At 38.4% G+C, this 26,790-nt stretch overlaps 1 protein-coding gene and 1 long non-coding RNA gene across 2 annotated transcripts in view; both read right to left on the reverse strand.

The window, feature by feature from the left end:
• Positions 1-4,080: 4,080 nt before the first annotated feature.
• LOC102778568 (caM kinase-like vesicle-associated protein) overlaps positions 4,081-26,790 on the reverse strand; it is a 45,266-nt gene continuing 22,556 nt past the window's right edge. The window contains exons 2-11 of the mRNA XM_006784725.2: positions 13,200-13,307; positions 12,971-13,102; positions 10,863-10,937; positions 10,213-10,351; positions 8,674-8,794; positions 8,500-8,575; positions 8,203-8,339; positions 7,929-8,007; positions 6,983-7,070; positions 4,081-6,796 (exon numbers count right to left, since the gene is read on the reverse strand). Of these exons, the coding sequence (XP_006784788.2) occupies positions 6,434-6,796; positions 6,983-7,070; positions 7,929-8,007; positions 8,203-8,339; positions 8,500-8,575; positions 8,674-8,794; positions 10,213-10,351; positions 10,863-10,937; positions 12,971-13,102; positions 13,200-13,294 (1,305 nt within the window). The 5' untranslated portion in view covers positions 13,295-13,307 and the 3' untranslated portion in view covers positions 4,081-6,433. The remainder of the gene's footprint in view (positions 6,797-6,982; positions 7,071-7,928; positions 8,008-8,202; positions 8,340-8,499; positions 8,576-8,673; positions 8,795-10,212; positions 10,352-10,862; positions 10,938-12,970; positions 13,103-13,199; positions 13,308-26,790) is intronic.
• On the reverse strand, positions 24,819-26,257 carry LOC148102705 (uncharacterized). Its single transcript, XR_015719028.1, has 2 exons — positions 25,958-26,257; positions 24,819-25,139 (listed from the first exon to the last, which is right to left on the reverse strand). It is a non-coding gene; the product is annotated as an uncharacterized LOC148102705 (long non-coding RNA).

Here is a 26,790-nt window from a genome sequence, read left to right on the forward strand (position 1 = left end):
GCTGTCAAAATTATGTATGTCATGAACACGCAGATCACTTCTGATTCAGCCACCTCTGCCTCTGAATCATAAACCAGTTAAAACCAAGAAGCTGATCTACATGTTGGGAATTCAGCACCACTGACAACAAAAGGATGACCTATTACAATCTGATTGGACATTTCTGTGCTCCATTCTTTACAACACAATAGGGATGTGTTACTGTAGGGAATTATCTCCAAAGAGTCAAATCACATGACATAGCGCCAAGCTATGGCATCATTCAGTGGACTTTTCAGATGTGGAATTCGGCTCTGTCTTATCAGCGAGTCTCATCTGGTACTCTGCAGCTCAGAGGCAGGAGAGTCATTCTCTGGATAGCTCCCACAGTGAGAGCTGTCGGACAGTGCCTGCATTGTCAGGAAGGAAAAACCCAGAAGTGTGAGAGGCAGAAGTCTGGCACGAAACTGTGCTCTTGTTCACAAGCATCCTCCTGAGGATCAACGGAGCAGTATTAAAAACTAAGGCCAGTCTGTTCGAGATAGAGATGATGAACTGACAGCAATTTAAAGTCTCTTTCTGGGACTTGTCATAAACGTGTTAAAGAATTCACCTCTAAAAGTATCTGGCAGTTTTATTTTACACAGTATTTTGGCCTTTGTAAACTGTCAGCCGTCGTTTTGTCAGACCTTCGTATACGCTAAACACAAACAGAGGACGCTCAGGGGAAAGTGCGAAACAACCGCTGCAGACAAACAGCACCTGTCAAAGTAAAGCAGAGGAATGGGAGGGAGCACCACTGCTCTCTGCTGCATCTATGCAATCATAGCAGGGGTCCTGCTCACACATGCATTTCATGCTATCAGCCAGCAGGTGGCATGTTGTCATCAGTACTGTTCATGGGGGATCAACTTCTTAGAAAATAAGTAAAAACACATGACACCTATAACACTTTAACTTATTCTATGATTTTATGTTGCCTGCAACATTTACTGACTGTGGTACTCACACCAAATCCCCCAGTGCTACTTGAAGTGCTGGATTCCTAAACCCTATAATTAAATAAGGTATTATTGGCTAAATCTATTCAATAAAAAAGTATCAATGCTACTAATATAACGATAAACTGTTAAGGATGTTGGAGTGGTCAAGCTGAGCTACTGTTAGGCACCTTAGTTTATTCTTGGGGCTCTTTGGCGTAGTCCTCCCAAAAATTCAGAAGGACAACATAATTAAGTGTATATTTGTGTATAGAATAGTTTGTATTTAAGGAGGGAAACTGGATAGTTTTAACCTATTAGCCTCATTCACTCATTCACATATAAATAAAAATGAGTGGGAAACATAAAAGGAACATGTTGTTTAGATTTAGCTTTACTCTCTGTTTAAAATGCATTTTCATGAAATACTAATAGTTAAATAAGATAAATAAGAGTACACAGAGTGATTCACGGCTCCAGTTACATTCAGTCAGTTTATCTTTGAGTTTGTCTACTGACAAATATCAGTATTTCAAAATTAACTTAATTGAACTTTATGTTGCATCCTTATCACTGTTTAGCTCACACATGCATGTTTGTATGTTCAGGTAAGGAACTTCTATACTGCACTGTATTTTAATGTGAGCATATGTATTTAATGTTTGATTTGCAGGCATTTTGCTGTTCCTTCCACTGATGTGACTGCTGAGAGAAACAAACCTGGTCACCAGAGGGCAGTGTCAGCTTTTCTCTCATATACCGTACCAGCTCTCTACAGCATGACTGAAGTATTTGGAGTGAAGTGTGGAGACTGTTTTTCCACTCCAGGTATATTTGCATTTGTAAATGATTGCACTGTTCGTGCTCTCTTTCTTTCGACATCCAACATCATCTTTCTGTGATTAGACCATTGTTGAACATACCTGAAAATCCATATATTTTTAAGTCGGTACCTCAGATCTTGTGCTTCATGTAGATCAGTCAAGCACTGTGAAACAATAGAACCATAGATGTGAAACAGTACACTGGACAGCTCAGCAACACCGAAATGTCTGAAAGATCACAGAAGGCAAAGTTCATGGTGGCAGAGGAATTTTGTTGGTTAAGAAAAACAACCTTGCATCATCTAGCAAAGTCAAGAACACTGAGGTAGGCCGGTCATTGTCAAGATCTGCAGTCCAGAGATACCTTCATGAATGGAAATGCAGAGGATTTACAACAAGGTACAACTGGTTACACCCTAGAAAAAGAAGAATGAGATCAGGCTTTCCCAGAAAACTTAAAAACAACAGAAAACAAACAAAAAAAGATGTTATGTCATGAGCATGTGTAGCTGCCACTGGAACTGATGGTTACTGATCATGCGACTGCTCGTGTGAGCAGCAGGATGAACTGTGAAGTGTAGAGAGCTGTGCTCTCTGCACAGATTCAACCAAATTTTGCAAAACTGAGCAGACAGCACATCACAGTGTAAAAGTGATTGGTGCAAATAAAGTAGCAGTAAAATTCTGGAAAAGCATCTCAATGAAGGAAGCACAGCATTTGGTGACGTCCGTGGGTTACAGATTTCAGACAATCACTTACTGCAAACAATTTTCATCAAAGTATTAAAAGCAATCTTTGTATTTAAAACTAAACTAAATTTAATAGAGAGAAAATGTATGTGTAAATATGTGTAAAAACGGCTGTAACGCCAAAACTATCAGTGCAAACTGTGCAGTCTGTACTGATTTAAAGTCTACTGTGGTGGTGTACAGAGACAAAACTAAAACAAATAGGTCTTTGTTTAATAAGTTATGGACCTAATTTGTAAAACCATGTCTATAAGAAGTATAGCACTTAAGTGAAAGTGTCTATTTTTGACAATATTTAAATATGTATGCATCAATTATTATTTTTAAGATTGGGGAAACCTACAGTCAGCTGAGACTGAAGAAGTCACTTGGATGAGTGACGAAACGTTTCTCCCAGAAAACGCTACGTCCAGATGAACAGAATCAACTTTTGGAGATATTAATTATTATATATTGCCATTTGCCATTTTTTTTCAGTATATATTTGATTCATCTTGGAAAAATACCACAGATTATACTCAGCGTCCTTATTGCCCTAGAAATATTATATATAGACTGTAAAAACATATTACTATAATATTTCTTGGCATTAATTTAGATGCATTTATAAAAATTTAACATTATTCATTGTCAAAGTTACACTATTATAGACTGTTTACAGATAATAACAACTGAAACATACACGTGTATTCTGTAGGATTTTAGAGTGAGAGGGAGGTAAGCAAGTTCATATGGGAATGATTTGTTTTGATTTTCTTTTTAACCTGCATGCCAATAACTGTGTCTATCTGTTAATCACTACCAGATTGAGGAAGAGGTAGTAACATCGACAAAAAGACCATCGATAAAAAGAAGAGATTCATTCTTGCTTGTTGCTGTAATTGCACATTAATTGAGCAAAATTTAGTTCACAATGTGCAGTTATTGTCTTAGGTTTTAGCTTATATGTAAGCATTGCCCAGAGGAAGAACATTTTTTGTATTCCATATCAATTTCTCTTCTCCTCTCAGCAAGGACAGATTCTGATCACTGGCATTTCATCTCCGCGCAACTGCTTGAGAGAGTGAGGAAAAAGACGCTTCTCTCATCCTACCATTCTTAATGAAGTCATCCAATGACAAAAAGACAGAGTTAGGATCCCCTTGAGCCCCGATGGCTCAATCAATGGCTGCATACTATTGCAGAATGGGCATTAAAAGGAGAAAGTCTCACTAGAGGAAGCCTATTTAAACCCCGGAGGGCCTGGAGAGTGAGCTCTCTGCATTATTATTCCAGTGCGATGCAATTCAAGTGTCTTGGAAAGTGTCACCAAATGGCACTGCTGGGATTTTTCGAAACACGAGTTCACACCCCACGAGGATGGGTGCTAAGCTGGTGCTAATTGAGCGCGTGTAACACAGATGCTCTCCTCCGGGTTAGGGGGAAAGCAGAGTGTAATGACGCAGGCTCTTTCCCACATTTTCTCAAAATAATCTTCACTGGTTTGAAAGATGCTGTACACAATCTTTGCGCTTGGATGAGAAATAAGAGCTGATCGCACATGGATAAACAGATGAATCCAATTTTATTACCATCAAAGTCATCAACTCAGTCAAGGAGTACAGTACAGAGCTCACAAATGCAGGACAGGACCTACAGATGATCACTGGTCCTGGCAACATCACATCTACGAATACACCTGGAAGTGCTCGGCAAAATGAACAGACATGGGTTATTAAATACAGGGTTTATGAGTATGTATTGGAAAAAAGCATTGCTTCAAACTGTGCAACAGTATATGAACAGTATTTATTTGCCATCTAAACAAAGAGAACACACTACATGAAATAATCTATTCACATTAAAAAAAATCTGATATCTTTCTGACTAAGCATCTTCTTAAAGATGAAATATTCATCCTAAACAATGTAAGAAAGATGGTGATGCAATCTGAACGATGCTTCGACTAATCTACTTTAAACACATTCAAAGAGATACTTTTATGAGTAAACGACTGTAACAAAAAAAGGTCGAACTTGAGATTCTATAGTAAACCTTTTCTTTTTTCTTCCCATTTAGTTTCAAATGGAGAAATATATATTTTTATTATATAATTTGACAGGTGTGGACAGTAAATATTCTTGACAACAGAGTGGGGAAATCAGACAAGCTGGCTGTGCATAAGCCATGACATACTACACTTGAATTAAGTCATAGCACTGGCAGAGTGGCTACTGTCTTCATGTGGCCCGTGTTTCGGGCTCAGGGGAACTTACAGTCCACCCATCGAGACACATATGAATTTGACAGCAGCCATATGTCAGTGTCTATGTAGGTCAGTGGCCCTCATGGGCCTGACAGCTGAGAAAGGACTACAGACTTCTTCTTACAGGTATGTGGACTGTATCGAAAGGACACCAGGAATCACAGTTTCTGCAGCCAGTCAAATATTGCTCTAACTCCACTAGAGTGATTACAGAGGTTTCCTTCTGTAGCTCATTATTAAAACTCAAGGGGATCAGTGATAAGAAAAGATGAGATTGTTATTACTGTTTATCAAGTATAAGCTGAAAAATCTATGAAATAAAAAGAGAGAGTAAGAGCCAAATAAATAAAAAGAAACATAGAAAAAAGCAAAATGATCATGTACATGATCAAAGTTTTAAATAAATAGATAATAGAAATAGTAAAAAAAAAAACACAGTGTAAATATGTGGTTGCACATCTCAGTACAATACAGGTCAACAAAGAGTAAGTGATGGTGCCCTAATTACAGCAAAGTCACCACAGTGCATGAAGTATTTTGAGTCGGTATCTGAACGCAAATGTTTTGAACAAGTCAAAGATGGCGGGATGTCACGAGGGCGTCTAAAAAAGAAAAGCTACAAAAAAATTTGGATGCATAGAACTGCTATGTAAAAATGGGAGGAAAAGAGTGGTGGGGTTGTTTCACATTAACAGCGGGGGCGCCAAAGGAACAGCAGCAGTTGATAGCGTAATGTACAGTATGCTTTTGAAAAGAACATTAGCCTTCACATGGCTTGTGGCAAGAGACGACAACGCTGTGGCCTGTGATAAGACGAAGCTGGCTGTAGCACATCTTTATCCACCAAGTGGGTGTAAAATGAACAGCAAAAGTGAGAAAGCATGCTGTTTTGGCTACTTCTACAAAGGTCTCTATGTACAGAATCTTTACACTTACAGCTATGAGGTTCTTTCCTGAGCAGGAACTTAGCAAAGAAACATAGTGTCTGTGTGTGCTTATGTGTGCAGCTGCCTCGTTCTAAACACAACACTGGCTTAAAAACTCCCAGTCGCTGATTAAAAGCCCATTAACTGGTAAGTGGAGAATACAACAAACGGTAAAGATAGCCATATGTGTCAAGTGAGAGAAGTGCTCATGATCTTATTCAGGTGCGAATATTAAGAAGCAAAACTTTTCTACCGATTCTACAAACAAATACTGGAATTGCAAGGATAACTGCAGGGAGAAGTTTCCCAAGTCGGCTCATTAAAGAGGAATCAAAGCTGTTTTCAGCACAATTATGTCTTCCATTATTCTCTTATCACTATGAGAAGAAATGGAAAGAAAAGGTTAGCTGCAAGCCACAGCTTGACAGCAAATTGTTTCAGCCCTAACACTAAAGATTTTGAAGTTAGTGTTTATATAATCTGATGCACACTGGGGGAGGTCAGGGGAAAAAAGCACCGTACATGGGTAAAAAAAAAAACAGAAAAAGCCAAGGCAACGTAGCAGTCAGGCTCAGGAAAGGTAGCACACAGCTTCCATGAGATGATACTAATGCTGCAAGTGAAAGAGAAGCAGAGTCAGTGTCACCATGCTAGCAGCTAATGTACAGTGTGCAGGAGTTGGTGGGGACTGCAGAAGTCAAACAGGGGGCGGGGGTGGGAGGTTGGCTTTTAACCCTGCTCATCACCAGCTTCAGCAGGTGTGTGAAGGGCAGCTGAAGCTTCACCGTTGCAACGCGATGTGGGCTCGTCCCCATGTGGAGCCGGGCTGGGCTGCCGTTGGTCTTCGGCTGAGGGCGCCACCCCGGCCGAGGCCTCTGGTGCCGGTTGACTTTTCTCCGCTCCGGCGGGGAGCTGTGTGACCGGAGCGGTTGAACCCTCAGGTGCTGTGGCAGATGAAGGAGCAGGAGGGTCGGCAGCAGCCTGGGGAGCTGTGGAGTCTGCTGGGGCCCCGGCTGCAGGGTTCGCCGGCTTTGCGTCACTGTGCTCAGGTGCTCTCAGTCTCTTCATGATGGTGGTGACCCGAACAGCTTTCTGTGGGAGAATTAAGATCAAACTGAACTCAAATTGGTGCTATAACTCCCCTAAAAAATGTAACTCACAGTTACACAACACTGTACCCTGCTGCTGTATATACTTGTTCAAAGACAGTAGAACTATTGTCGAACTTTTTGAAAAAGAAAAAAAAAGCTTCCGGAAAGAGAGAACAAAAGGGCTCACCTTCCATTTAGCTCTGGCAAAGTTCTTTTCTATTTGTGCGCAGACGTTTTCCTTGATGTTTTTATCTGAGGCTGCACCACCAGAGATCCTGTTGCACAAAACAGGAGAAATACAACTTCACAACAGAGATTCACATTATCCATACCTTCGTGTGCCACGGGCTGCTACACACAGTATAACTCAATTTGCTGTTTGTTTTATCGATTGGCAAACTCTTCTAAGGACAAACTAACCTTTAAGGATCATTTTTATCTTGGCTATTTTTCTTCAGGAGTTTGGCATTGACAGTCTATTTGTGTTCATAGGTTAGACGTGTGAAATATAAATAAGCAGTGGTAACTGGGAAGCTAAAAAAAATGCTGTATACAGGTAATGAAATCAAGTTGATAACATGAGATTATATTTATAGAGAAATGTTACAGGTAACTCCAATTAAAGCACATTTAGACATGCAAATGGGATTCAGAAGAATGTTAATCAATGTATTTTCAGGGAACCAAGTTTTAAGACTGTTTGTGCCTGATCTTTGTCTCAGACGCAGCCAATAATAATTGGCTAACTGCTAATAATCCTACTATAATGATCGTAGTATATATATCTGTCTGTACCCTATCTGCTCCCTAATGGGTGGGCTAATCTGAATCAAACTTTGCACAAATATTGTTGCACCTATAGTGAACATCTATATGCTTAAAAAACATTTATAATAAATATTTTTGCTTGATGTGTCGCTGTCACCTGTGCAGAATTTGACTGTCAGAGACTGCACTGAGAAAGTGCAATTAATGCTCAGGACAGTAACAATCCTGGAAATGTTAACTGTTTCTTTGCATGATTCTACCAAAAAACAAAATGAACTTCTGAGAAGCCTTTCAGGTCAAATTAATATGGTCGGATCGGAGTCCTCTAATTTAAATGCACAATTTATCAAAGCTCCGTTGCCTACCATTCATGGTTTATAGCCTCCTGGGCTGTCAGTCTCTGGTCTTGATCCACCTCCATCAAACGAGCAACCAAACTCTTTGCTGTCAAAGAAAAATATCGTACAGAAGAAACTCAACAAAGAACAGGTATATTCCCCCGACAGACGAGAACATAAATATGACATATGTTTGAACACTCTAGCGGAAAGAAGAGGAGAAAACTCTCCAAATCTGAAATGTTTACCGAGCAAGCTGTCAGTGTGTCGCTTCACAATGTTATCTTTATCCTAAAAGTACCTGAATCAGAGATTTCATCCCAGTACGGAGAGTCAAACTCATAATCTCCTGCTAGGATCTTTCTGAACAAGTTCTTGTCATGGTTTTCATAATCATCATCATCAGTTTCGTCGTAGAAAGGTGGGTTGCCTGACAGCCTGATGTAGGATAGAGTGAAAAAGGAGTGAATGTGTGGAGTCCAAAAAAAGCCTTCATCCCATATTTAAACAAGCTTATGCTGTAACAGAGCATTACAGATCAATCAAATTTCCACATGTGACTGTGAATAAGCCTTTAAGTCTCATAAACATAACTTACAAAATATACGTGATGACGCCTGTTGCCCAGCAGTCCACAGGTCTGCCGTATCGCTGTCTGCCAACTACCTCTGGAGCTGCACCAGAAAAAAAAGACATTCACTAAATTTCTACACGTCTGTAAACCAGAACAAGCACTGCCTCATTTGCATGTTGTGAAATTTAATATTCTCACCCAGATACTCTGGCGTCCCACAGGGCTCTTTGATTAGTCCGTTCTCCAGCTTGGCAAGATGGAAGTCACTGATGACTATTTTTGAGTTCTTCAGGCGGTTGTAGTAAACCAGGTTCTCCAACTGTGAAAAGTGACGTTTTGCAGCTGATGTAATATTCATATTTAAGGCATTAAAAAAAGCGAGTTTAAATTTCCAGTGGGTTTCAAAACAAAAATAAAGAGAAGACTTGAATGATGTAAATGTTTAATTATGTATTACGAAGTGGAATTTCAACAGTTTTCACAGCATTTGTCACTGACACACATTTAAAAGTCCAAAATCATACAACACCTACCGTTCTCTAATTGTCTCAAATTTGCATACTAATAAGTTGCAAGACAGTGGTTTTTAGCTACATGCTAATGCTATCCCTCTCACTGCTCATAATGATAACACTGGCTAATGTTTGCCATGGTTACTATATTGTAGTGTCTTAGTTTTATGAAGCCTATAATCATTGTTTTTGGAGGTATTTGGTGAGAAATTAAGGTGCTGCTATCTTGCTATCATGGTGCAATGATGCTATCTTGTAGAAAAATGCTAACTTTATCAACAAGAGGTTACAAAGACTACACATTATCTCATATGGTCTGAGATTTATGATAAGTAAGACAACACAATTAAACTAGTGAGTTAAGATGAAGAAGAAAAAGTTGCAATGCTTAAAAGTGAAATTAAAACAAACAAACAAAAAATTCAAATAAAAGAATAAAGACAACAAAAGCTTTAATAACAATAAAAGACGACCAAAAAGCAACATTACAGAAAAACAATAAAATAAAAAGGCGTTATTGATCCTGAAAGCCTTGTTTCCTTAGTGTTATCTACAAATGAACACATTTGTACCAGCATCACATGGAGGTGGCCTATGTGAATTTGAAAACTAGTCAAACATAGCATTGGTGGGAAAATAATACTAGATGTTTGTGCCTGCTCTCTGCTTTCTATGCTGTGAAGGACATACATAACCCATGAGATGCTCTCTTAAGAAAACAAACCTGAAACTCATCATTTTTCAGTGTAATGAGATTAAATACGTCATTTTTAAGAAGTGGTGTGTGCAACATCCCGCTGCAGGAGGCAGCTGTCAGAGGGTGGAACAATTTTCGACTATGCACAGTAGGCAGGTAGCCTGGCAGAAAGGGAAATTAATTCCAAGAAGCAGATGTTTTGGATTGCACATCTTTTCTCTAAGCTGAGGTTTGTTGTTGAGAAAACTGATAACGGTGCAGAAATGTCTTTCGATTTGGTTTTTCAGGGAAAAGTCATTTAGCCATTTAGTAAAACTGGACTGAAAGTTGCTGGAAACCTTTTTACATCGTACTCTTTATTTCAATGTGATGAAAACAGCTTTTAATTGATTAACTGAGGACATTTAGATGTGTTTAAAAATTATATTCTTTGTATATTCTTGTCTCATTTAATGAACTCCAGTACAGTCATGTTGTTTTGAATACTTCTGATTTGATGATGCGACTTGATATCCTGAAGCATATTACCTTGAGATTTCTGTGAACAATGTGGAGTGAGTGGAGGTAGGCAACCGCCTCCAACACTTGGCGTACCACATTGCTGGTGTCCCGCTCTGAATAGTAGCCTTGATCCAGGATCCAGTCAAACACCTCTCTGCCTGTTGCACTGTGGAAGTTGTTGGAAATTAGGAATGCAATTTCATTTCAGTAGTAAAAGCTTTAACGAACAGTTTAAATTTAAGATTTACTAAAAACTTTTCTGTCTTGGCCTATTCTTTTTCTTCCTTTGCTCTCTACTATTAACAGTTTAGGAAAAAGAAAAAAAAATACATCTGTAATTTAAACTGAAATAAAGGCATCCTAATTTGATTATTATTTAACAAGATTGCATAAAAGATTTCCGTATAACCAAAAGCTTTTTAAATCACAAAAAAAGAATCCCATGTTCTGGAATTCCATGGAAAACAGTACATAAGATTACAAAATCATGGAACAGCTAATTTCACAATGAATGCCAAGTGACTGGAAGTCCGAGCTGTTCTTGTATCTACAGGACCTTGGGCTCATTCACCACAAGTATCAACAATGTAAACAGATACATTTCAAGTTTAAGTTACAGTCAAGACAAGCAGAAAGCTTTTCCCTTTTCCCTTGGCTCATCAGACATCGGAACTCACAGTTCAAGGAAGAGGAAGTACTCTTTTTTGGTCTCAAAGACATCCACCAGTTGGAGAATATTGGGATGCTTTACCCTGGAAAGATGTGTCAAAAAACATAAGAAGAGAATCAAGTCAAATATCAGATAAGATCTGAGTCATTCATTCTTTTAGAAGGCTAATGTAAATACCTTTTAATTTTAATGCACATAAACAACATGCATTCTGAAATCTGAGAGAGGGAACAATTAGAAAGGAAAAGACAAAAACTGCAAGACATATTTAAATTCCCATAGATACGCAGATTTGTGTAATCTGATGTATCCATATGGGCATATATCTCAAACATTTATATCATGAGCATTGACTATGCCTTCAACAACCACAGCAACATGCAAGAAACTCTGAAGGACATTCACGAGCCTACTGGTTATTTTCATGATCATTTTTCCACAGTGCTGACTGTGGAAGTCTGCTAAAAAGCTCTGTCTTTAATTGCTTCCCTATTCAATCACTCCAAGCACAAAGTAAATTTTGTGAATGGAAAATTGAGATTTGGGACATTTATGAATGATTTTCATCGTGCATCACAGGTGTTGTGTTTCGTAACCATAATTTACATGTCTGAATCAGAATCCAGACACGAGCTGTGAAGTACTGGAGAATCTTTAAAGAGCACATACTCATTATGTGTTATATAAATGTTCTTGTTCAAACCTGCCATGAAATAAATGGCAGAAAGTAGATGCAGTCCAGCATATTACAGACCAGCTATTAGCTACTGTAACAACTTATGAAAGCAGATAAACACTATTTTTTCTGTTGTTGTTTAGGACCGGAATATTTCGTTTAGTTTTAAAATAATCAATGATGCCTAAAAACTGCACTTCCTGGAAGGGCTACCTGAGGTTGGTTCCAAAAGTGAGTCAATCCTCAAACACTCCCAAATGAACAATGTCCAGCTTCATAGTGACAGTTTATGTTTTACAGTATGATACAAAAATATTTCCAGTAGATACTAAGGTGTATGCTGTTTAGCATTTCTGGTAAGGAATTTTAAGGCTACAATTCAGTGGCAAAAAATAGTATATAATATTTAAAAATGATATTGGATCATGCAAATCTAGGTAGCTATACCCAATGTCTTGATGCAAACTCAATCATCCAAGTAAGAGAAAAAGAGAATTCTGTTTAACTGGATTTAGCTTTTTCAGTGGGAGAAACATTTCATCACTCGTCCAAGTCCAACCTTATAAACAGTACCTGAAACTAGCACCACAGAATGAACAATGGCCTGTGAGGTCAGTTCTTTGATCATTAATACCTCTTTAATGTTTCCATACCAAACCAATTAGATGTGTACTAGATCTACTACTAGATCTGTTACTTTGCCCGTGTTAAACTACGGCTGCGTTAAACTGAGATTTAAATCTCAAATCCAGGATATTTACAGGGGCACCAAAACATGAAACTAAACAAGAAGAAGCTAAACTGACAGAACATACAACTGAACGTTATCTTGAGTAACAACAAAACAAATGGAAGAAGGTAACTTGAAAGAGTAATCTTTTTTTTCCCATTTTCATTCTTTTCTTTTGTAATGTCAGCCCGAATTTGTCTCTTCAAAATGTAATTTGATGTTTTGCCAGCGATTATTCACAGGCTTTGACACTGTCGTCTTACTGCTCAACCCCCTTCATTGATGACTACAACATGAAATGTGGATGCAGTGCACATCCCTGTTATTAAAGTCTAATTTTGAATGGAATAATCGGCGTTTTCAAAGGCTCCTTGTAAAAAAAAAAAACACTTTTATGGTAATCTCACTCTACTGCTTTGCTTGCTGACAGCAACAAATTGTTTGATAAGGCTCAGGTTAAATTAATGTGAGCTTTACCAGAAAGTCAGATCATCAAAGAGAAGCTGAAGGAAAATCTCTGATAATAAAGGCTTTAATAAGTGACTGCATATGATCACTCAGCAGAATGAAGTTCACTTTTCTGCTTTCTTAAAGAGCACTGAACTGTTTCTTCTTCTTCACAAAAAGATGTTTTCTGTGAAATCATTTTCAGTAAAATTACATATAAAGCAAGAGTCACACAGCAAGATGAATCAGATGAAAAACTCACATCTTCAATATGGCAATCTCGTTTTTTGCAGCCTTACGGACTTTCCTCCCATCCTTTTTCAGGAATTTTTTACATGTGTACATCTTCATTGTAGTTCTGTCCTTGGCCCTGAATATCTCACAGAACTCTTCCCTGAAAAGATTTTCACAGCACTTCAGTTTTTCTTAAACAACAAAATGGAATTAAGCATAATTCAAGTTCAAAAGCAAAAACCTTCCGAGATACTTACGATTTAACGATCTGACCCAGGTCATATTTATCTGTCACGTCTGAAGGACTGTGGTAATCCTTCTTTTCCCCGATTGTTAAACAGCCAAATGGCATGGCCACTCCTGACCTGTGATATAAAAAAAAGACAGAGCGAAATAAATAAGAATAAAGATTAAAATCATTTCAATCTGTCAGGTCATTCCAACTACTGCTGATTTATTCCCTCCCTCTTACACTGGATGATGACTCGGCTGCAACATATCCCTCCCTCAGCCATAAAATAATTATTCCAGTAATGCTGAGAGAGCATTTCCAAAGTGTGAGCACTAAAGAGTCACCAGAGGCAGTATGAGTGCAACAGATTGTTTTAAACTTGCTAAACAGAGCTTTCATGATGCAGCATTAATAAGAATAAAGGCATAGGCATAACTGCTACACAGTCCTACCTTTATGTTACATCTTATAATTTTGAAAAGTCTGCACTGAATATACCAGCACTTTTCCGTGGGCAGAAACTTACATAACACAGGGGTCAGGGAGCAGCAGGAGTAACGGTTAATTCAAACACAGAGCCCAGTAAGGTGAATCCCGCAACAACTGAAGCATTTCCAATCAAGCAAGGGAACCAGCAATTACCGGCAGAGCACCCAGAGAGGGTGTTGAGGGAATTCAAGTATTTTCTAAGCTCTAAATCAGCACTTTAATATCTAATTGCATTACAGTATTTCTGGGACTCTCTTTAACAGTTTCAATTTCAAACTCGTGTGTTTGGTTTTTTTTTTGTCTTTTTTGTTTTGTTTTGGGGGTTTTTTGAGGGGGGGGGGGGGGGCGTGCATAACATAATTCTATGTTAGCGAGTTTTCACAGTTTTCTATTGCTATTTTTAGTAAAGGATTCTGTGATTTAAAAAATCCTCCAGCACTCATTGTCAGCTAATGATACATATTTTGATGATATCTATTGAAGTAATAATATTTTATAATTCCTCTGCCAGGAAGGAACACAGAAAGATGCAAGGCAGGCATCAGAAAATCATGCACTTTTTAAATGTGGTCCACTTTCTTAATAAAAAGTGATGGAAGACTTTATTTTATTTTGTTTATTTGTATTTCTCTCTGCTTGCTTTATTACAAAAGTCACAACACATCACTGCTACACATTAAAGGTTTTATTTGCGGCTGAGGTGTTATAATTATTGTAGAGTTCAAAGGAGAAATGACTTTTTTCTTTGTAATCTTCTCTCCGCACAGTAAAGTCAGAAGCAGCGAACCCAAGACCAAGACCATGACAAGCTGTTTCTGAATTTTCATGGTTCGCTGCGGTTAGCATGTGTATTTTTGTTTATGGCCAAATGCAAAATTGTGTCTGAAGTCAAAAATTCCCAATCCATCTTCAAACTTCAAAGCTTTTTACGTGTCTTTAATTATCTCAAACCTCAACTCTAACTCTTCTCAGTAATCTTCATAGCAAATCAGACACAAATCAAACAGATCAAACACAAAAGAGAAAGCTGTTACACACAATTAATAAATTCACTAGTTTAACAAGAAATGTATCTCTGCGTCGTATGAAACTGGTAATGAAAAAGAGATTAGTCACAAATATAACAGTGTATCAAGCACATGACTCAGAGTTTTAGAATCTAAGGCCAGGCATCTAATAACCTCAGTCTAGTCCCTCCTATCACTCAACTCATTCAAAAAGACATCAATAACCAGACAACAACAGCATTCATTCCACAAGGACCTAAACTCAAGCAAACTAAAAGCCATACATGATGCTCAGTGGCAACACACTAAAAAGTCTTCTAACTGTTGTACTTTTTAAATAAAGTTATGCAGCAGTAAATGCTTATCAATATTCCTATCAATCTGGGAACACATTCACTAGTTTTGGGGTGCCAGAGAATTTGGGCTAAAAAAGCTAAATTAAAACTAAATTATTCCAAACAAACCCAACGGTTTCCAGACTTCGTCAGACTAGTTTCCTCATTTGCTCTCCATGCATAATGCTTAACACAACCAGAACTTGCTCAAAACGACTCAACACTAGAATTGGGGCAAAAAGTGGACCACTTAAAAACCATCGTATACACACAACCGTGTTGTTATTCATTCAGAAAAGCCTTTAATCTTACTGAGTTGTGACTTGGTGCTCCAATAAGGAAAAACCACCTGTTTACACCCTCGGTTATGGACGAAGCATTTCACGGCTGGCTGGAGTGTGGGATGCGGTCTTTCAACAATTTGTATAAAGATAAGAGGTTTGTTCCTTTTGAAGCGCTGTCTCAAAAAGTTTACGTTGATTTCAGTTTTTTAGATATTTTCAAATTAGATGTTTTGTCTCATCTAATTCTGAGTGTTTCCCTATGCACCCTTCCACTTCTCTGCTGGACCTGATAATTAAAAACAAAATGGACTCGAAAACGATTGGTAATTGGTAAAATGTATACAGTGTTTAATGACCACAAGCTGACTAGCTTAGAGGGCCTTAAGCATAGATGGGAAGGGGAACTAGGAGAAACAATACCAGAGACAACTTGGCTACAGGTTTCAATGAATATCTCCAACTCATCAGTGTCTCTTAGACGATCTGTTATACATTTTAAGGTTGTACATCATCTCCACTGATTTGGACCCCACATGCGGCCTGGGTAAGACAGCTCATCCCACTCTGCTGCACGTGTTTTACATGTTTTACACAAGTTACGTGGATGGAGCTCAACCTTTGAGACTAACTCCAAAATAACAGGACAAACGATCGACCCAACCCCTCTGATTTAAATGTTTGGTGTGTTTCCCTCTGAATCATCCCTGAATAAACTTGCTCTATCACCTCTCTGCTGGCCAGAAGAGTTATTCTCACCAAGTGGAAGGACCCTCGGCCCCCAACATTTGGCCTGTGGATTAGAGACGTGATGTTCATCTAAGGAAGATTAAGTCCACCATCAGAGGGTGTGCTGAAAAATTTCATCCTTCCTGGCAACCAGTCATTAGTTACATTGACAAAATGTCATCCTGTGATATGGAATCATGATTCTGTTATGTTGAATGTATATAGCCCAGTGGCCCATTGTCTTACATGCCTATAGTTTTGTGTATACTCTGAGTATATATATCACTATTTTATTTTTCACTTGAGATCTGTTATTGAGAGGTGGGAGCAATGTTGTACATTTATCGGTATATGCTTATGTGTTTAACTGTTGGAAAAATAATTTTAATAAACTACCTGGATCAAAAAAAAGTGGACCACAAATGGAAACTTCTTTTATCATTATTTTCCCCATTCCCTATAGACTCTATAGATTTATGTGACGGTATCTGCCTGAGTAATACCCTCTATATCACATAATAGTAAATCTTGTGAAAACATAAGTAGTGTTGTGTTTCGCACTTTATTTAGCACCTTTAATACCCGAGAAATGAAGACGCTTAAAGGACTGTGCTCATTGATTGGCAACACTGCCTCCAGTGGTTAAAAACAGTGTTAAAGAATAGCTCTCTGCATCAACTTAAGTCATGAGGATGCCTATGGTATGAGAATCCTAACATATTGAGAAATGTGATTTTATTGTGTTTTTAACAACCAATGCGAAGAAAAATGCCCGTCCAAAACCCAAAAGAAATGGAATCAGCAAGACTGTGGATCAAATCCCTTGATATATTCAGGAAGTCCTGAGAGAAAACAGTGGCTCTCTCTGTGTCTACTAGTGTTTTTAAAAAGGAATCATACTACTTATTAATCCAGTGCAGATACCTTGGGGCCAGCAACCACAACACTGCATGCTTGCTGACTGGACTCACATAAATATTCTCTTTGCAAAACTAGGAATGTAAAGCAGTAGTGGAAAATGCCTGAACAGCATTTTCTAGAGATGAACATACGGTATAAAATATATATTTCCTATCCATGAAGCAACCATTTGTATTGTCACTTTGTGACGCAGGGTAGTAGGGAAAATGAGAACCTTTTTACTATGTAAGAAGGAAATATCTTCTGCAGCTTCTGATATCCAATCTAAATGAACAAGGCGCAGCTGAGAAAACTGTGAAGAGAAAACTTTGTGCTCACTTCACTTCCTTTTCTTAACTGAAGCACAACACTGACTTGTGCAGTCAGTGAGAGGAGCTGACCTTTTTTGGCTCCCTCTCTTTCTCTCACTCTCAGTACATTGTATATCAATGCTGTGGCTCAGTAAAATTGCGCTGCAAAGATGAAAGGAACGTTCTGCGGGGATGGTAGTTTAAATGGAGGACATTCTGAGTAGGTTTAGCAGACAGAAAAAGGCCAAAACATGTCCGAAAAATACATTATGCTAGGAAATATTTACGTTCAGCAAGTAGCCACAGTCGTGACATTCTAGGAAAAATGCACATGAGAGAGTGGGCACACAATTTTGAGAAATGAATTGCATGAAGTAATCCAGAAAATTAACCTTTGCGGTTTTTGAAAATCTTTATCTTGAGCCTGCAAAGCCATAAGAAGCACAAGGGGAGAACATACGCAAAAAACACCAGATAATGTAAATTTTCAAAGAACTCATGAAGCAATGTAATGGAAGCAGAACTTGTCAAGCACTTGAAGCAGAAATAGCAGGATGCTTGCTATATCAAATAACAGAGGCTGCATAATGGGTCCATTTCAATCGACCGGCATCAGCAACATTCAAGCATTATCGCCCAGTGTTCTGACTGTTATCTGCCTCTGGGGAGCACTACTCAATGGCTCTTAATGCTTTATGTGCCACTGTGTGCTGTGACACTGCTGTGGGCCCACCTTGGGACACAGTGCCATATCACCAAGGAATTTCTGCTAGTGCTGTGAGGATTTACAGGACAAAAGATGGATAGTGAAAAAAGATGGAGGCTTATTAAGTGCAATACCTCCTTCAGCCAGGCAAGGCCATCAGGAAATGAGTCGTTTTAGTTCTTTGTGCTTGATGAAACTCTTGCAGTGCCTGGAAAAGCCAGGGATTAGACTAAAGGCAGTGCTGAAAGTGCTTTTTGAAGCACGTAAGGGGGGGATTATTTTAGCTGCTATTGGGATATAATGCAGGGTTACTCCACAGGGAAGTAGGTGGTATAGTTAGCTTACTTAAGTGAGCCATTTTTTCCTTGTTTTTAAGAAATGTTTCACTTCTTGTTTAGTTGTTGACTCTCTGTGCGGCGTTCTTTCACACCCTTACCCCCCCTCTGCCTCAGTAGCTACTAAATGAGGATGCACAGTAAAGATCAGATCCCATACATTACGCTTGTGCTGACTGTAGGCCATTACATACTTCACTGAAGCGAACCCGAGCAGTGCTAAGCTGCAACAGTTATGCACAAACCACATTTTACACACATAACTGCTCATCTTATATAAGAATAACAGCATAACACATGATTGAAAACCGTGTCATATCTTTTTAATATCACACATTTCTCATTTGAAAACATTTTTCAGGATCAAGAAATATAAAAAGCTTTTATGTCGCACCTAAGACAAAAGAATTAGACTAATATACTAATACTAATACCTTTGGACAAACAGAGAGGTTTCACTCAAACAGCAGGAAAGTTCCCATTCTCCATTTAGCCTTCTTCTACAGCTGAGAGATCACAGGCACGCTTTGAGGGTAACCCAGAGTTAGCCACCAAAACGTGGCAGAAGGAAACCAAAGGATAAACCGTTACATGCAGTTAGCTGCGTTTGACTGGTTAAATGTGACATAGTTGAACACTGGTGTGCCAGCGTATTAAGCCAAAGCGCAGCCAGTGTGGCATATCAGACCTTGAACGAAACACACTGTAGCTTTATAATGTTTCACTGAAGCTCTGCAGTCACAGTCCAATCATTTACTATTAATGCTCTTCTGAAGATTTTAGATAGCAAACATAAGCAGGAGATCACATGAATAAGTGGTCAAAATTCATCTTTCACACAAATACCATCCATGCTGAGTCCCTCAAGCACACTACTTGAGTGTTTTGGGCAAACTACTGATTCTGTTTTGACAAGGCTAAGATAAAATATCATCTCTCGCTGTGTTCCTAAAGACTGGTTGGAGCCTGAGTCTAAAAAGACTTTGGAAATAAACATTCCTGACCTTCGTTGTCTTTCATCCTCACTGATCTCCTCCTGGGATTGCCCAAAAGACTGCGAGAGCACTTTGCTTTCAGCTAAAAAGAGACAATAAGGGCAGCACAGATGGGCACAGTGACAATTGTGTAAGTCTTAATAAAGCCTCCTTCTGAGCAGAAAGGTTCTATTGCACGCACAGAGTGCAAGGAAACTATTCTTTTTGCAGTGAAAGCTAATAGAAAGCACATCTGTTGGATTGCAGCAAGTCAGGTCTGAAAGCCCTCGACTTTAGCTGTGCCAAAACAATGGAAAACTAATGGGCTTATAAATAACACTCTGGCTACAGTTAACTTTGAGTTTCAGTAAGAATTTATCGACTCCCTCATGTTTTCACGACTTTCAAACAATGATTTCAAGATTCTTTTCAAATCCTACCTTCACTGAGATTCACACAGACTGTCAGCGACAGGCGATGGGATTGGTTACTATGGGGGACATAATACGCAGAACCTCTGTAGCTTCTGTTGTGTAATTGTTGCATGTGTACTACAAAGACCATGGTGCTCTTCTATTCATTCCTGACTGACAGTAGAACAATATAAAGCACTGAAACAGAGAGCACATTTTCCAGTCCTAAGCAGTGTCTACAGACATTCAATTCAGCATTTAACAACCTGTCTTTGCAACTCACATCGATAACTGTATCAACATTTTTACTAACCCAGGTGTTGTCTAATCTTATGCTCCTTGTTATGCCGACCTGTGGCATACACTGTATTCTGTTTCTGTTTATGATGACATCATATACATGTCACATGTTAAACACAATCTCAGAGGTCAGACGAGTGCTATATTAAAAAAATGACCAAGAATTGCTTTGTAAATCTCACCTGTCACGTCTGCTTTCTAAGTGAAACGTTACTAATTCAAAAAAGAAACCTGACTTTACTTGCAGGTGTGAAGTTTTGAAGGTGCAATAATAATTTTAAGCAACACCAAGACTGTGAAGCAGCTACTTTTCAAGTCGGGTGTAGACACATAAAACAAAAGGAAGTGTCGGCTGTGAAGGGTGAGCAGGTGTATGAAAGCTACAGGAAGTAAATCGTTAAAATGACATGAAGGCAGTCCAGCCGTGGTACTCTAACTCAAAACCTATGTGCAATTTTACCCTCGTAGCTATTATGAATTAAAGATACAGGCAAATATAGATACTGCGCTGAAATCATTTGCTATCCATTAATGTAAAGCTGCCCAACTCTAAGTGAACTTTTATAAACAGTTTCAGCTAAGAGCCGACACAATCCATTAGTGTGGAGAGTAACTGAGAGGCCAGCAGACGCGGTGGAATACTGATGGTTGCAATAAATCTACATCGGCAGTAAGTGACCCCAGCAGTGCCTCTGTTATAGAGGCCAGAATAATAGCTGCTACTATTCCCAGAAAAAAAGCCAACCAAGATGGAAACCAGTTCAAAGGTATTTTACAGTATACAGTTCAAGCCGCATTAATTGAGTGGCATATGAGTGCATTCATAAAAGAACTTCTCCAAAACTCACTTGGAAGAGCATCAGCAACATCATCGCTCTGCCTCATTACTGCACTGCACAAGAATTACATCTTCTTTTTTTCATTTTGATTAAGGGAAATGAATTCTTAGAAATGTTGACCAAAAAAAAAATTTGCATGCTATGTCTCTGGGGCTTTTTACTGCACTAATTAAAATTGCAAGGCGGCGTATAAATCTTGCTGTTTCAACCTTTAGAGAGCTAGCTGAAGAACATGGACGAGAGAGCTCTATAACAAGAGGAGGGAGGCAGGGTAATAACAGCAGACAGGGAACACACGGAGGGACTGGAAGTTGCATTAATCCGCAGCATGTGTAGAGCAGGGTTAGAATAAAAAGATAGTGGCAAAGGTTTTAAAAAGCCGGCAAATTCACAATTGAATTAATTATTCATGGCTGGCAGTATCATTTTCCACAGTGTGTCTCACTGGGCCTGTGATCCGTGTGTTTCTTGTATCGAGGAATCTCTGTGTCCTGGGGCACTTGCTAAACAGTGTGCTAGGAGCAGAAGCATGGCAGGTCTGGCAGTACAGTAATAATTACAAGCCTTCTCTACTCAGCCCTCTTTTAATCCTAGTTCAGTACACAATACTGCTCACGGTGTCTGCATCAGTCTCACACAGGGCCAGTCTCTCCACTACATCTCTCGTTTGTTTGCGTAGCATCACAGAGGAATGAAAAGTTTTTGAGGGTTTATTGAAGGCCCTGGATCCTAATCACTCCGTCACCTTTAAAGTAGAGATGGACCGATCCGATATTACGTATCGGTATCGGTCCGATACTGACGTAAATTACTGGATCGGATATCGGAGAGAAATAAAAAATGTAATCCGATCGATTAAATATCACAAAAGTATGGAGGACCACAAGAGCCACGCGCATCGAAATAAAAAATCCTGTGCTTAATTAATGAATTGTAGAATAAAATCTGCATTTGTAAATTCATTTTTGAATTCCAATTTAATAAACTGATTTTTAAAATGCTTTTTAAGTCTTCATTTCAAAAAACATTTTCGAATTGCACTTTAATAAACTTCATTTCAAAAACCTTTTTCGAATTGCACTTTAATAAACTTCATTTCAAAAATCTTTTTCGAATTGCACTTTAATAAACTTCATTTCAAAAACCTTTTTTGAATTGCACTTTAATAAACTTCATTTCAAAAATCTTTTTCGAATTGCACTTTAATAAACTGCATTTCAAAAACCTTTTTCGAATTGCACTTTAATAAACTTCATTTCAAAAATCTTTTTCGAATTGCACTTTAATAAACTTCATTTCAAAAATCTTTTTCGAATTGCACTTTAATAAACTGCATTTCAAAAACCTTTTTCGAATTGCACTTTAATAAACTTCATTTCAAAAATCTTTTTCGAATTGCACTTTAATAAACTGCATTTCAAAAACCTTTTTCGAATTGCACTTTAATAAACTTCATTTCAAAAACCTTTTTCAAATTGCACTTTAATAAACTTCATTTCAAAAACCTTTTTTGAATTGCACTTTAATAAACTGCATTTCAAAATCCATTTCCCTTTCCTGTTCGCTCAGGGATTAACATGTGGATTAGCATTTGGATTAACAACTTCATTTTAAAAATCCTGCTGCTATTCAAATGAGCCACACCGTGGGATGTAAGGAGCTCTCTGATTGGTTGGTCAGACACAGGCTGTCTACCAGCCTGGATGTTTCTAGCTCATAGCTTCGCCCTGCTAAGAAGCCTGTGTGCTTGTACAAAGGCCGTTCCACCTCGGGATTTACACTCGGTTCGACAAGGATATGTGAAGAATGAAGGGACCCTGCAGCGAAACGGAGAGCCCAACCTCTGGCTGAGTGCCTGTTTACAAAGTCTGACCACCTGTGAAGGTAACGTGCTAACGTGGCTAACGCTAGCATCACCGCACGTAGCCCCGTTATTTTAAGGTCATCTTAGCTTATGAAAGTTTTACGTCGCAGCAGTACAAGCTAGCTACGTGTTTTGTAAGCTGCTGTGCTCTTCACAAATAAAGCTGGAAGCAGCTCAAACTATTAGAACCAGCACTGAGGCCTGTTACATTTATACAGTGTTAGAGCAACGGCTGCAGCCTACAGCCTTTAAACTAGCGATTAAAATGCTGACAGTAAACTCGTCAGTCCAGATGTTACCACATTACTTTGTGATACTTGTGAGTTAAAACAACTGAGACAGGCTGATTAAAATAACAGCTTTCAGTTCTCTCATTCAGCATATAAAGACTGGAGATCACACTACTGATTTCAGCTCATTTAATATGTGAGTGCACAGATTCATTCTCAACTGGACATAAACGATGATCAAAGGTTGTATATATGATGAAGTCATCAAACCCCAGCCTGTAACACAGTGCGCTGAATCTTAGCTTTGAATGTCCAGTATATTCTAATCAGTGCAATCTAAGCATTCACTGAACCTACAGTATCTACACCTGTGTGGTAAATGTGTGGTAAAGATACAGATAATGAAATTTAATTATTAATACAATATACGTCATGAGAAGCGAAAGCTGAAATTGATTCAGTTTAGTACTTTTCTCTGTATGCTCTGTGATCATAAAGGCCTTAAATTCTGTGATATATACTGTAAATGATTTTCACAGAGGTCTTAAAGTACTTAAATCACTGCTGATAGTCTGGTTGTTTATATTTTCACATTTTTGTGTCTGTAGGGCTGTTTGATGACGATTTGGACTCCTCTGGGAGATGAGGACACACCCACACCTGTTCCATACTGCAGCCATTGATGGTACAGCTCTGAGTCAGCTTTGGGCCATCAGACGCACACACTGGAAAACCAGCACCTGGACTTCATGCAGGAGAGATGGCCTCAGTGATTTAGGTTCATAAGCAAGTTCAAACATTTCTGGCCTATTATCACTTAGATTTCTTAATCTTAAAAGCGAATGCATTTAAAGCAGGAACTGCACACCTAGCCATCAGAAGTGTGGCAGCATGAGTACTGTAAAGTTTTGTAGGGTCCTTGTTAAAAATTCCACAAGCACCACATATTTGTCATATAAAGTTCCATTTTTTACAGTACAATGTTGAAATTATAAACTATATATTCTAGTTGTCCACTTGTCAGTAATTTTTGAGTAAATGGATGTCATTGATAAATCAGTGTTGATTCACCTGCAAATGTTTTTAACAAACTTTGTTTTTTGTAGAATTCATCAGCAGCTGTGGAGAGATGCATTTGAATATCTTCTGGTTCCACTTCTCCTTACCTGGAAGCTGAGCATTGCTCATTTCTGACAAGGACATACACCTCAGTGCTTATCATGGGTGTTACATCCTTCGTGCAGCAATTCCAGAGAAAACAAGAGAGCAACGACCACTCATTAAGACCAGCCAGAAATCTGTCCCTTTCTGGCAGCTGTGGAAACTTCCAATAAGAAAGTTTGCAATCTTAGAACAATGCTGTGATGTGTCATATGAGGATATTACATTTTGACTTAATTCTGCTCAATGTGTTTTGATCGTTGATCCAGTATTTCAGCTTTGTGTTGTGCTGCAAGTTTAAAACCCATTGTCCTCATGAGCACAGCATCTAACAACTCTCCTTGAAAAAGTCGATTGACTTTAACTGGACACAATGGTTTCCAGTGGGAGATATTTTCATCACTTATCCGTGACACTGGAGAAGTCACCTGAGTGAGTGATAAAACAATTTTCCATGGAAAATCCAGAGGGACTAAACTTTGTTGTTTCTTTGGGCTCTATTTCAGCTCTAGCAGCATCTCTCAGAAGAAAACTGTTTTCCCAATAATCAGATGAAAAAATTGAACCAGGTGGTATTCTCTGGAGTTTAAGACCAAGACTGAACTCAAACAGTGAATTGACATTAGACTGGAATTCATAAGATGATTAGAAATACTGCTGAAGCTGAATGATTCATTCATATATGATTTTTTTTTCTCCAATTCACCAGGTCTGTATAGTTCAGTATGACTGTGGTACATGATACAAAAGAATAAATACAGAAGAATAAAAACTTTGTGAATAACTTTACTCTTCTTAAAAATAACTAATAAAACAAGTAAAAGTACAAATGTGTACAAGTTAGAGACTTCCTCACTAAGATTTTAATTGTGTGTTAAAGAGAAAGAGATTAGGAGGTAAAATAGACGATGCAGAGTCCATCATCACTGAGGCCGTCTCTCCTGCATGAAGTCCAGGTGCTGGTTTTCCAGTGTGTGCGTCTGATGGCCCAAAGCTGACTCAGAGCCGTAACACCATCATTGGCTGCAGTATGGAACAGGTGTGGGTGTGTCCTCATCTCCCAGAGGAGTCCAAATCGTCATCAAACAGCCCTACAGACACAAAAATGTGAAAATATAAACAACCAGACTATCAGCAGTGATTTAAGTACTTTAAGACCTCTGTGAAAATCATTTACAGTATATATCACAGAATTTAAGGCCTTTATGATCACAGAGCATACAGAGAAAAGTACTAAACTGAATCAATTTCAGCTTTCGTTTCTCATGACGTATATTGTATTAATAATTAAATTTCATTATCTGTATCTTTACCACACATTTGCCACACAGGTGTAGATACTGTAGGTTCAGTGAATGCTTAGATTGCACTGATTAGAATATACTGGACATTCAAAGCTAAGATTCAGCGCACTGTGTTACAGGCTGGGGTTTGATGACTTCATCATATATACAACCTTTGATCATCGTTTATGTCCAGTTGAGAATGAATCTGTGCACTCACATATTAAATGAGCTGAAATCAGTAGTGTGATCTCCAGTCTTTATATGCTGAATGAGAGAACTGAAAGCTGTTATTTTAATCAGCCTGTCTTAGTTGTTTTAACTCACAAGTATCACAAAGTAATGTGGTAACATCTGGACTGACGAGTTTACTGTCAGCATTTTAATCGCTAGTTTAAAGGCTGTAGGCTGCAGCCGTTGCTCTAACACTGTATAAATGTAACAGGCCTCAGTGCTGGTTCTAATAGTTTGAGCTGCTTCCAGCTTTATTTGTGAAGAGCACAGCAGCTTACAAAACACGTAGCTAGCTTGTACTGCTGCGACGTAAAACTTTCATAAGCTAAAATGACCTTAAAATAACGGGGCTACGTGCGGTGATGCTAGCGTTAGCCACATTAGCACGTTACCTTCACAGGTGGTCAGACTTTGTAAACAGGCACTCAGCCAGAGGTTGGGCTCTCCGTTTCGCTGCAGGGTCCCTTCATTCTTCACATATCCTTGTCGAACCGAGTGTAAATCCCGAGGTGGAACGGCCTTTGTACAAGCACACAGGCTTCTTAGCAGGGCGAAGCTATGAGCTAGAAACATCCAGGCTGGCAGACAGCCTGTGTCTGACCAACCAATCAGAGAGCTCCTTACATCCCACGGTGTGGCTCATTTGAATAGCAGCAGGATTTTTAAAATGAAGTTGTTAATCCAACTGCTAATCCAAATGCTAATCCACATGTTAATCCCTGAGCGAACAGGAAAGGGAAATGGATTTTGAAATGCAGTTTATTAAAGTGCAATTCAAAAAAGGTTTTTGAAATGAACTTTATTAAAGTGCAATTCGAAAAAGGTTTTTGAAATGAAGTTTATTAAAGTGCAATTCGAAAAAGGTTTTTGAAATGAAGTTTATTAAAGTGCAATTCGAAAAAGATTTTTGAAATGAAGTTTATTAAAGTGCAATTCGAAAAAGGTTTTTGAAATGCAGTTTATTAAAGTGCAATTCGAAAAAGATTTTTGAAATGAAGTTTATTAAAGTGCAATTCGAAAAAGATTTTTGAAATGAAGTTTATTAAAGTGCAATTCGAAAAAGGTTTTTGAAATGCAGTTTATTAAAGTGCAATTCGAAAAAGGTTTTTGAAATGCAGTTTATTAAAGTGCAATTCGAAAAAGATTTTTGAAATGAAGTTTATTAAAGTGCAATTCAAAAAAGGTTTTTGAAATGAAGTTTATTAAAGTGCAATTCGAAAAAGGT

This window comes from Neolamprologus brichardi, chromosome 5 (assembly GCF_056152115.1).
Source record: "Neolamprologus brichardi isolate AB-2024 chromosome 5, ASM5615211v1, whole genome shotgun sequence".
In the NCBI taxonomy this organism is placed as follows: domain Eukaryota; kingdom Metazoa; phylum Chordata; class Actinopteri; order Cichliformes; family Cichlidae; genus Neolamprologus; species Neolamprologus brichardi.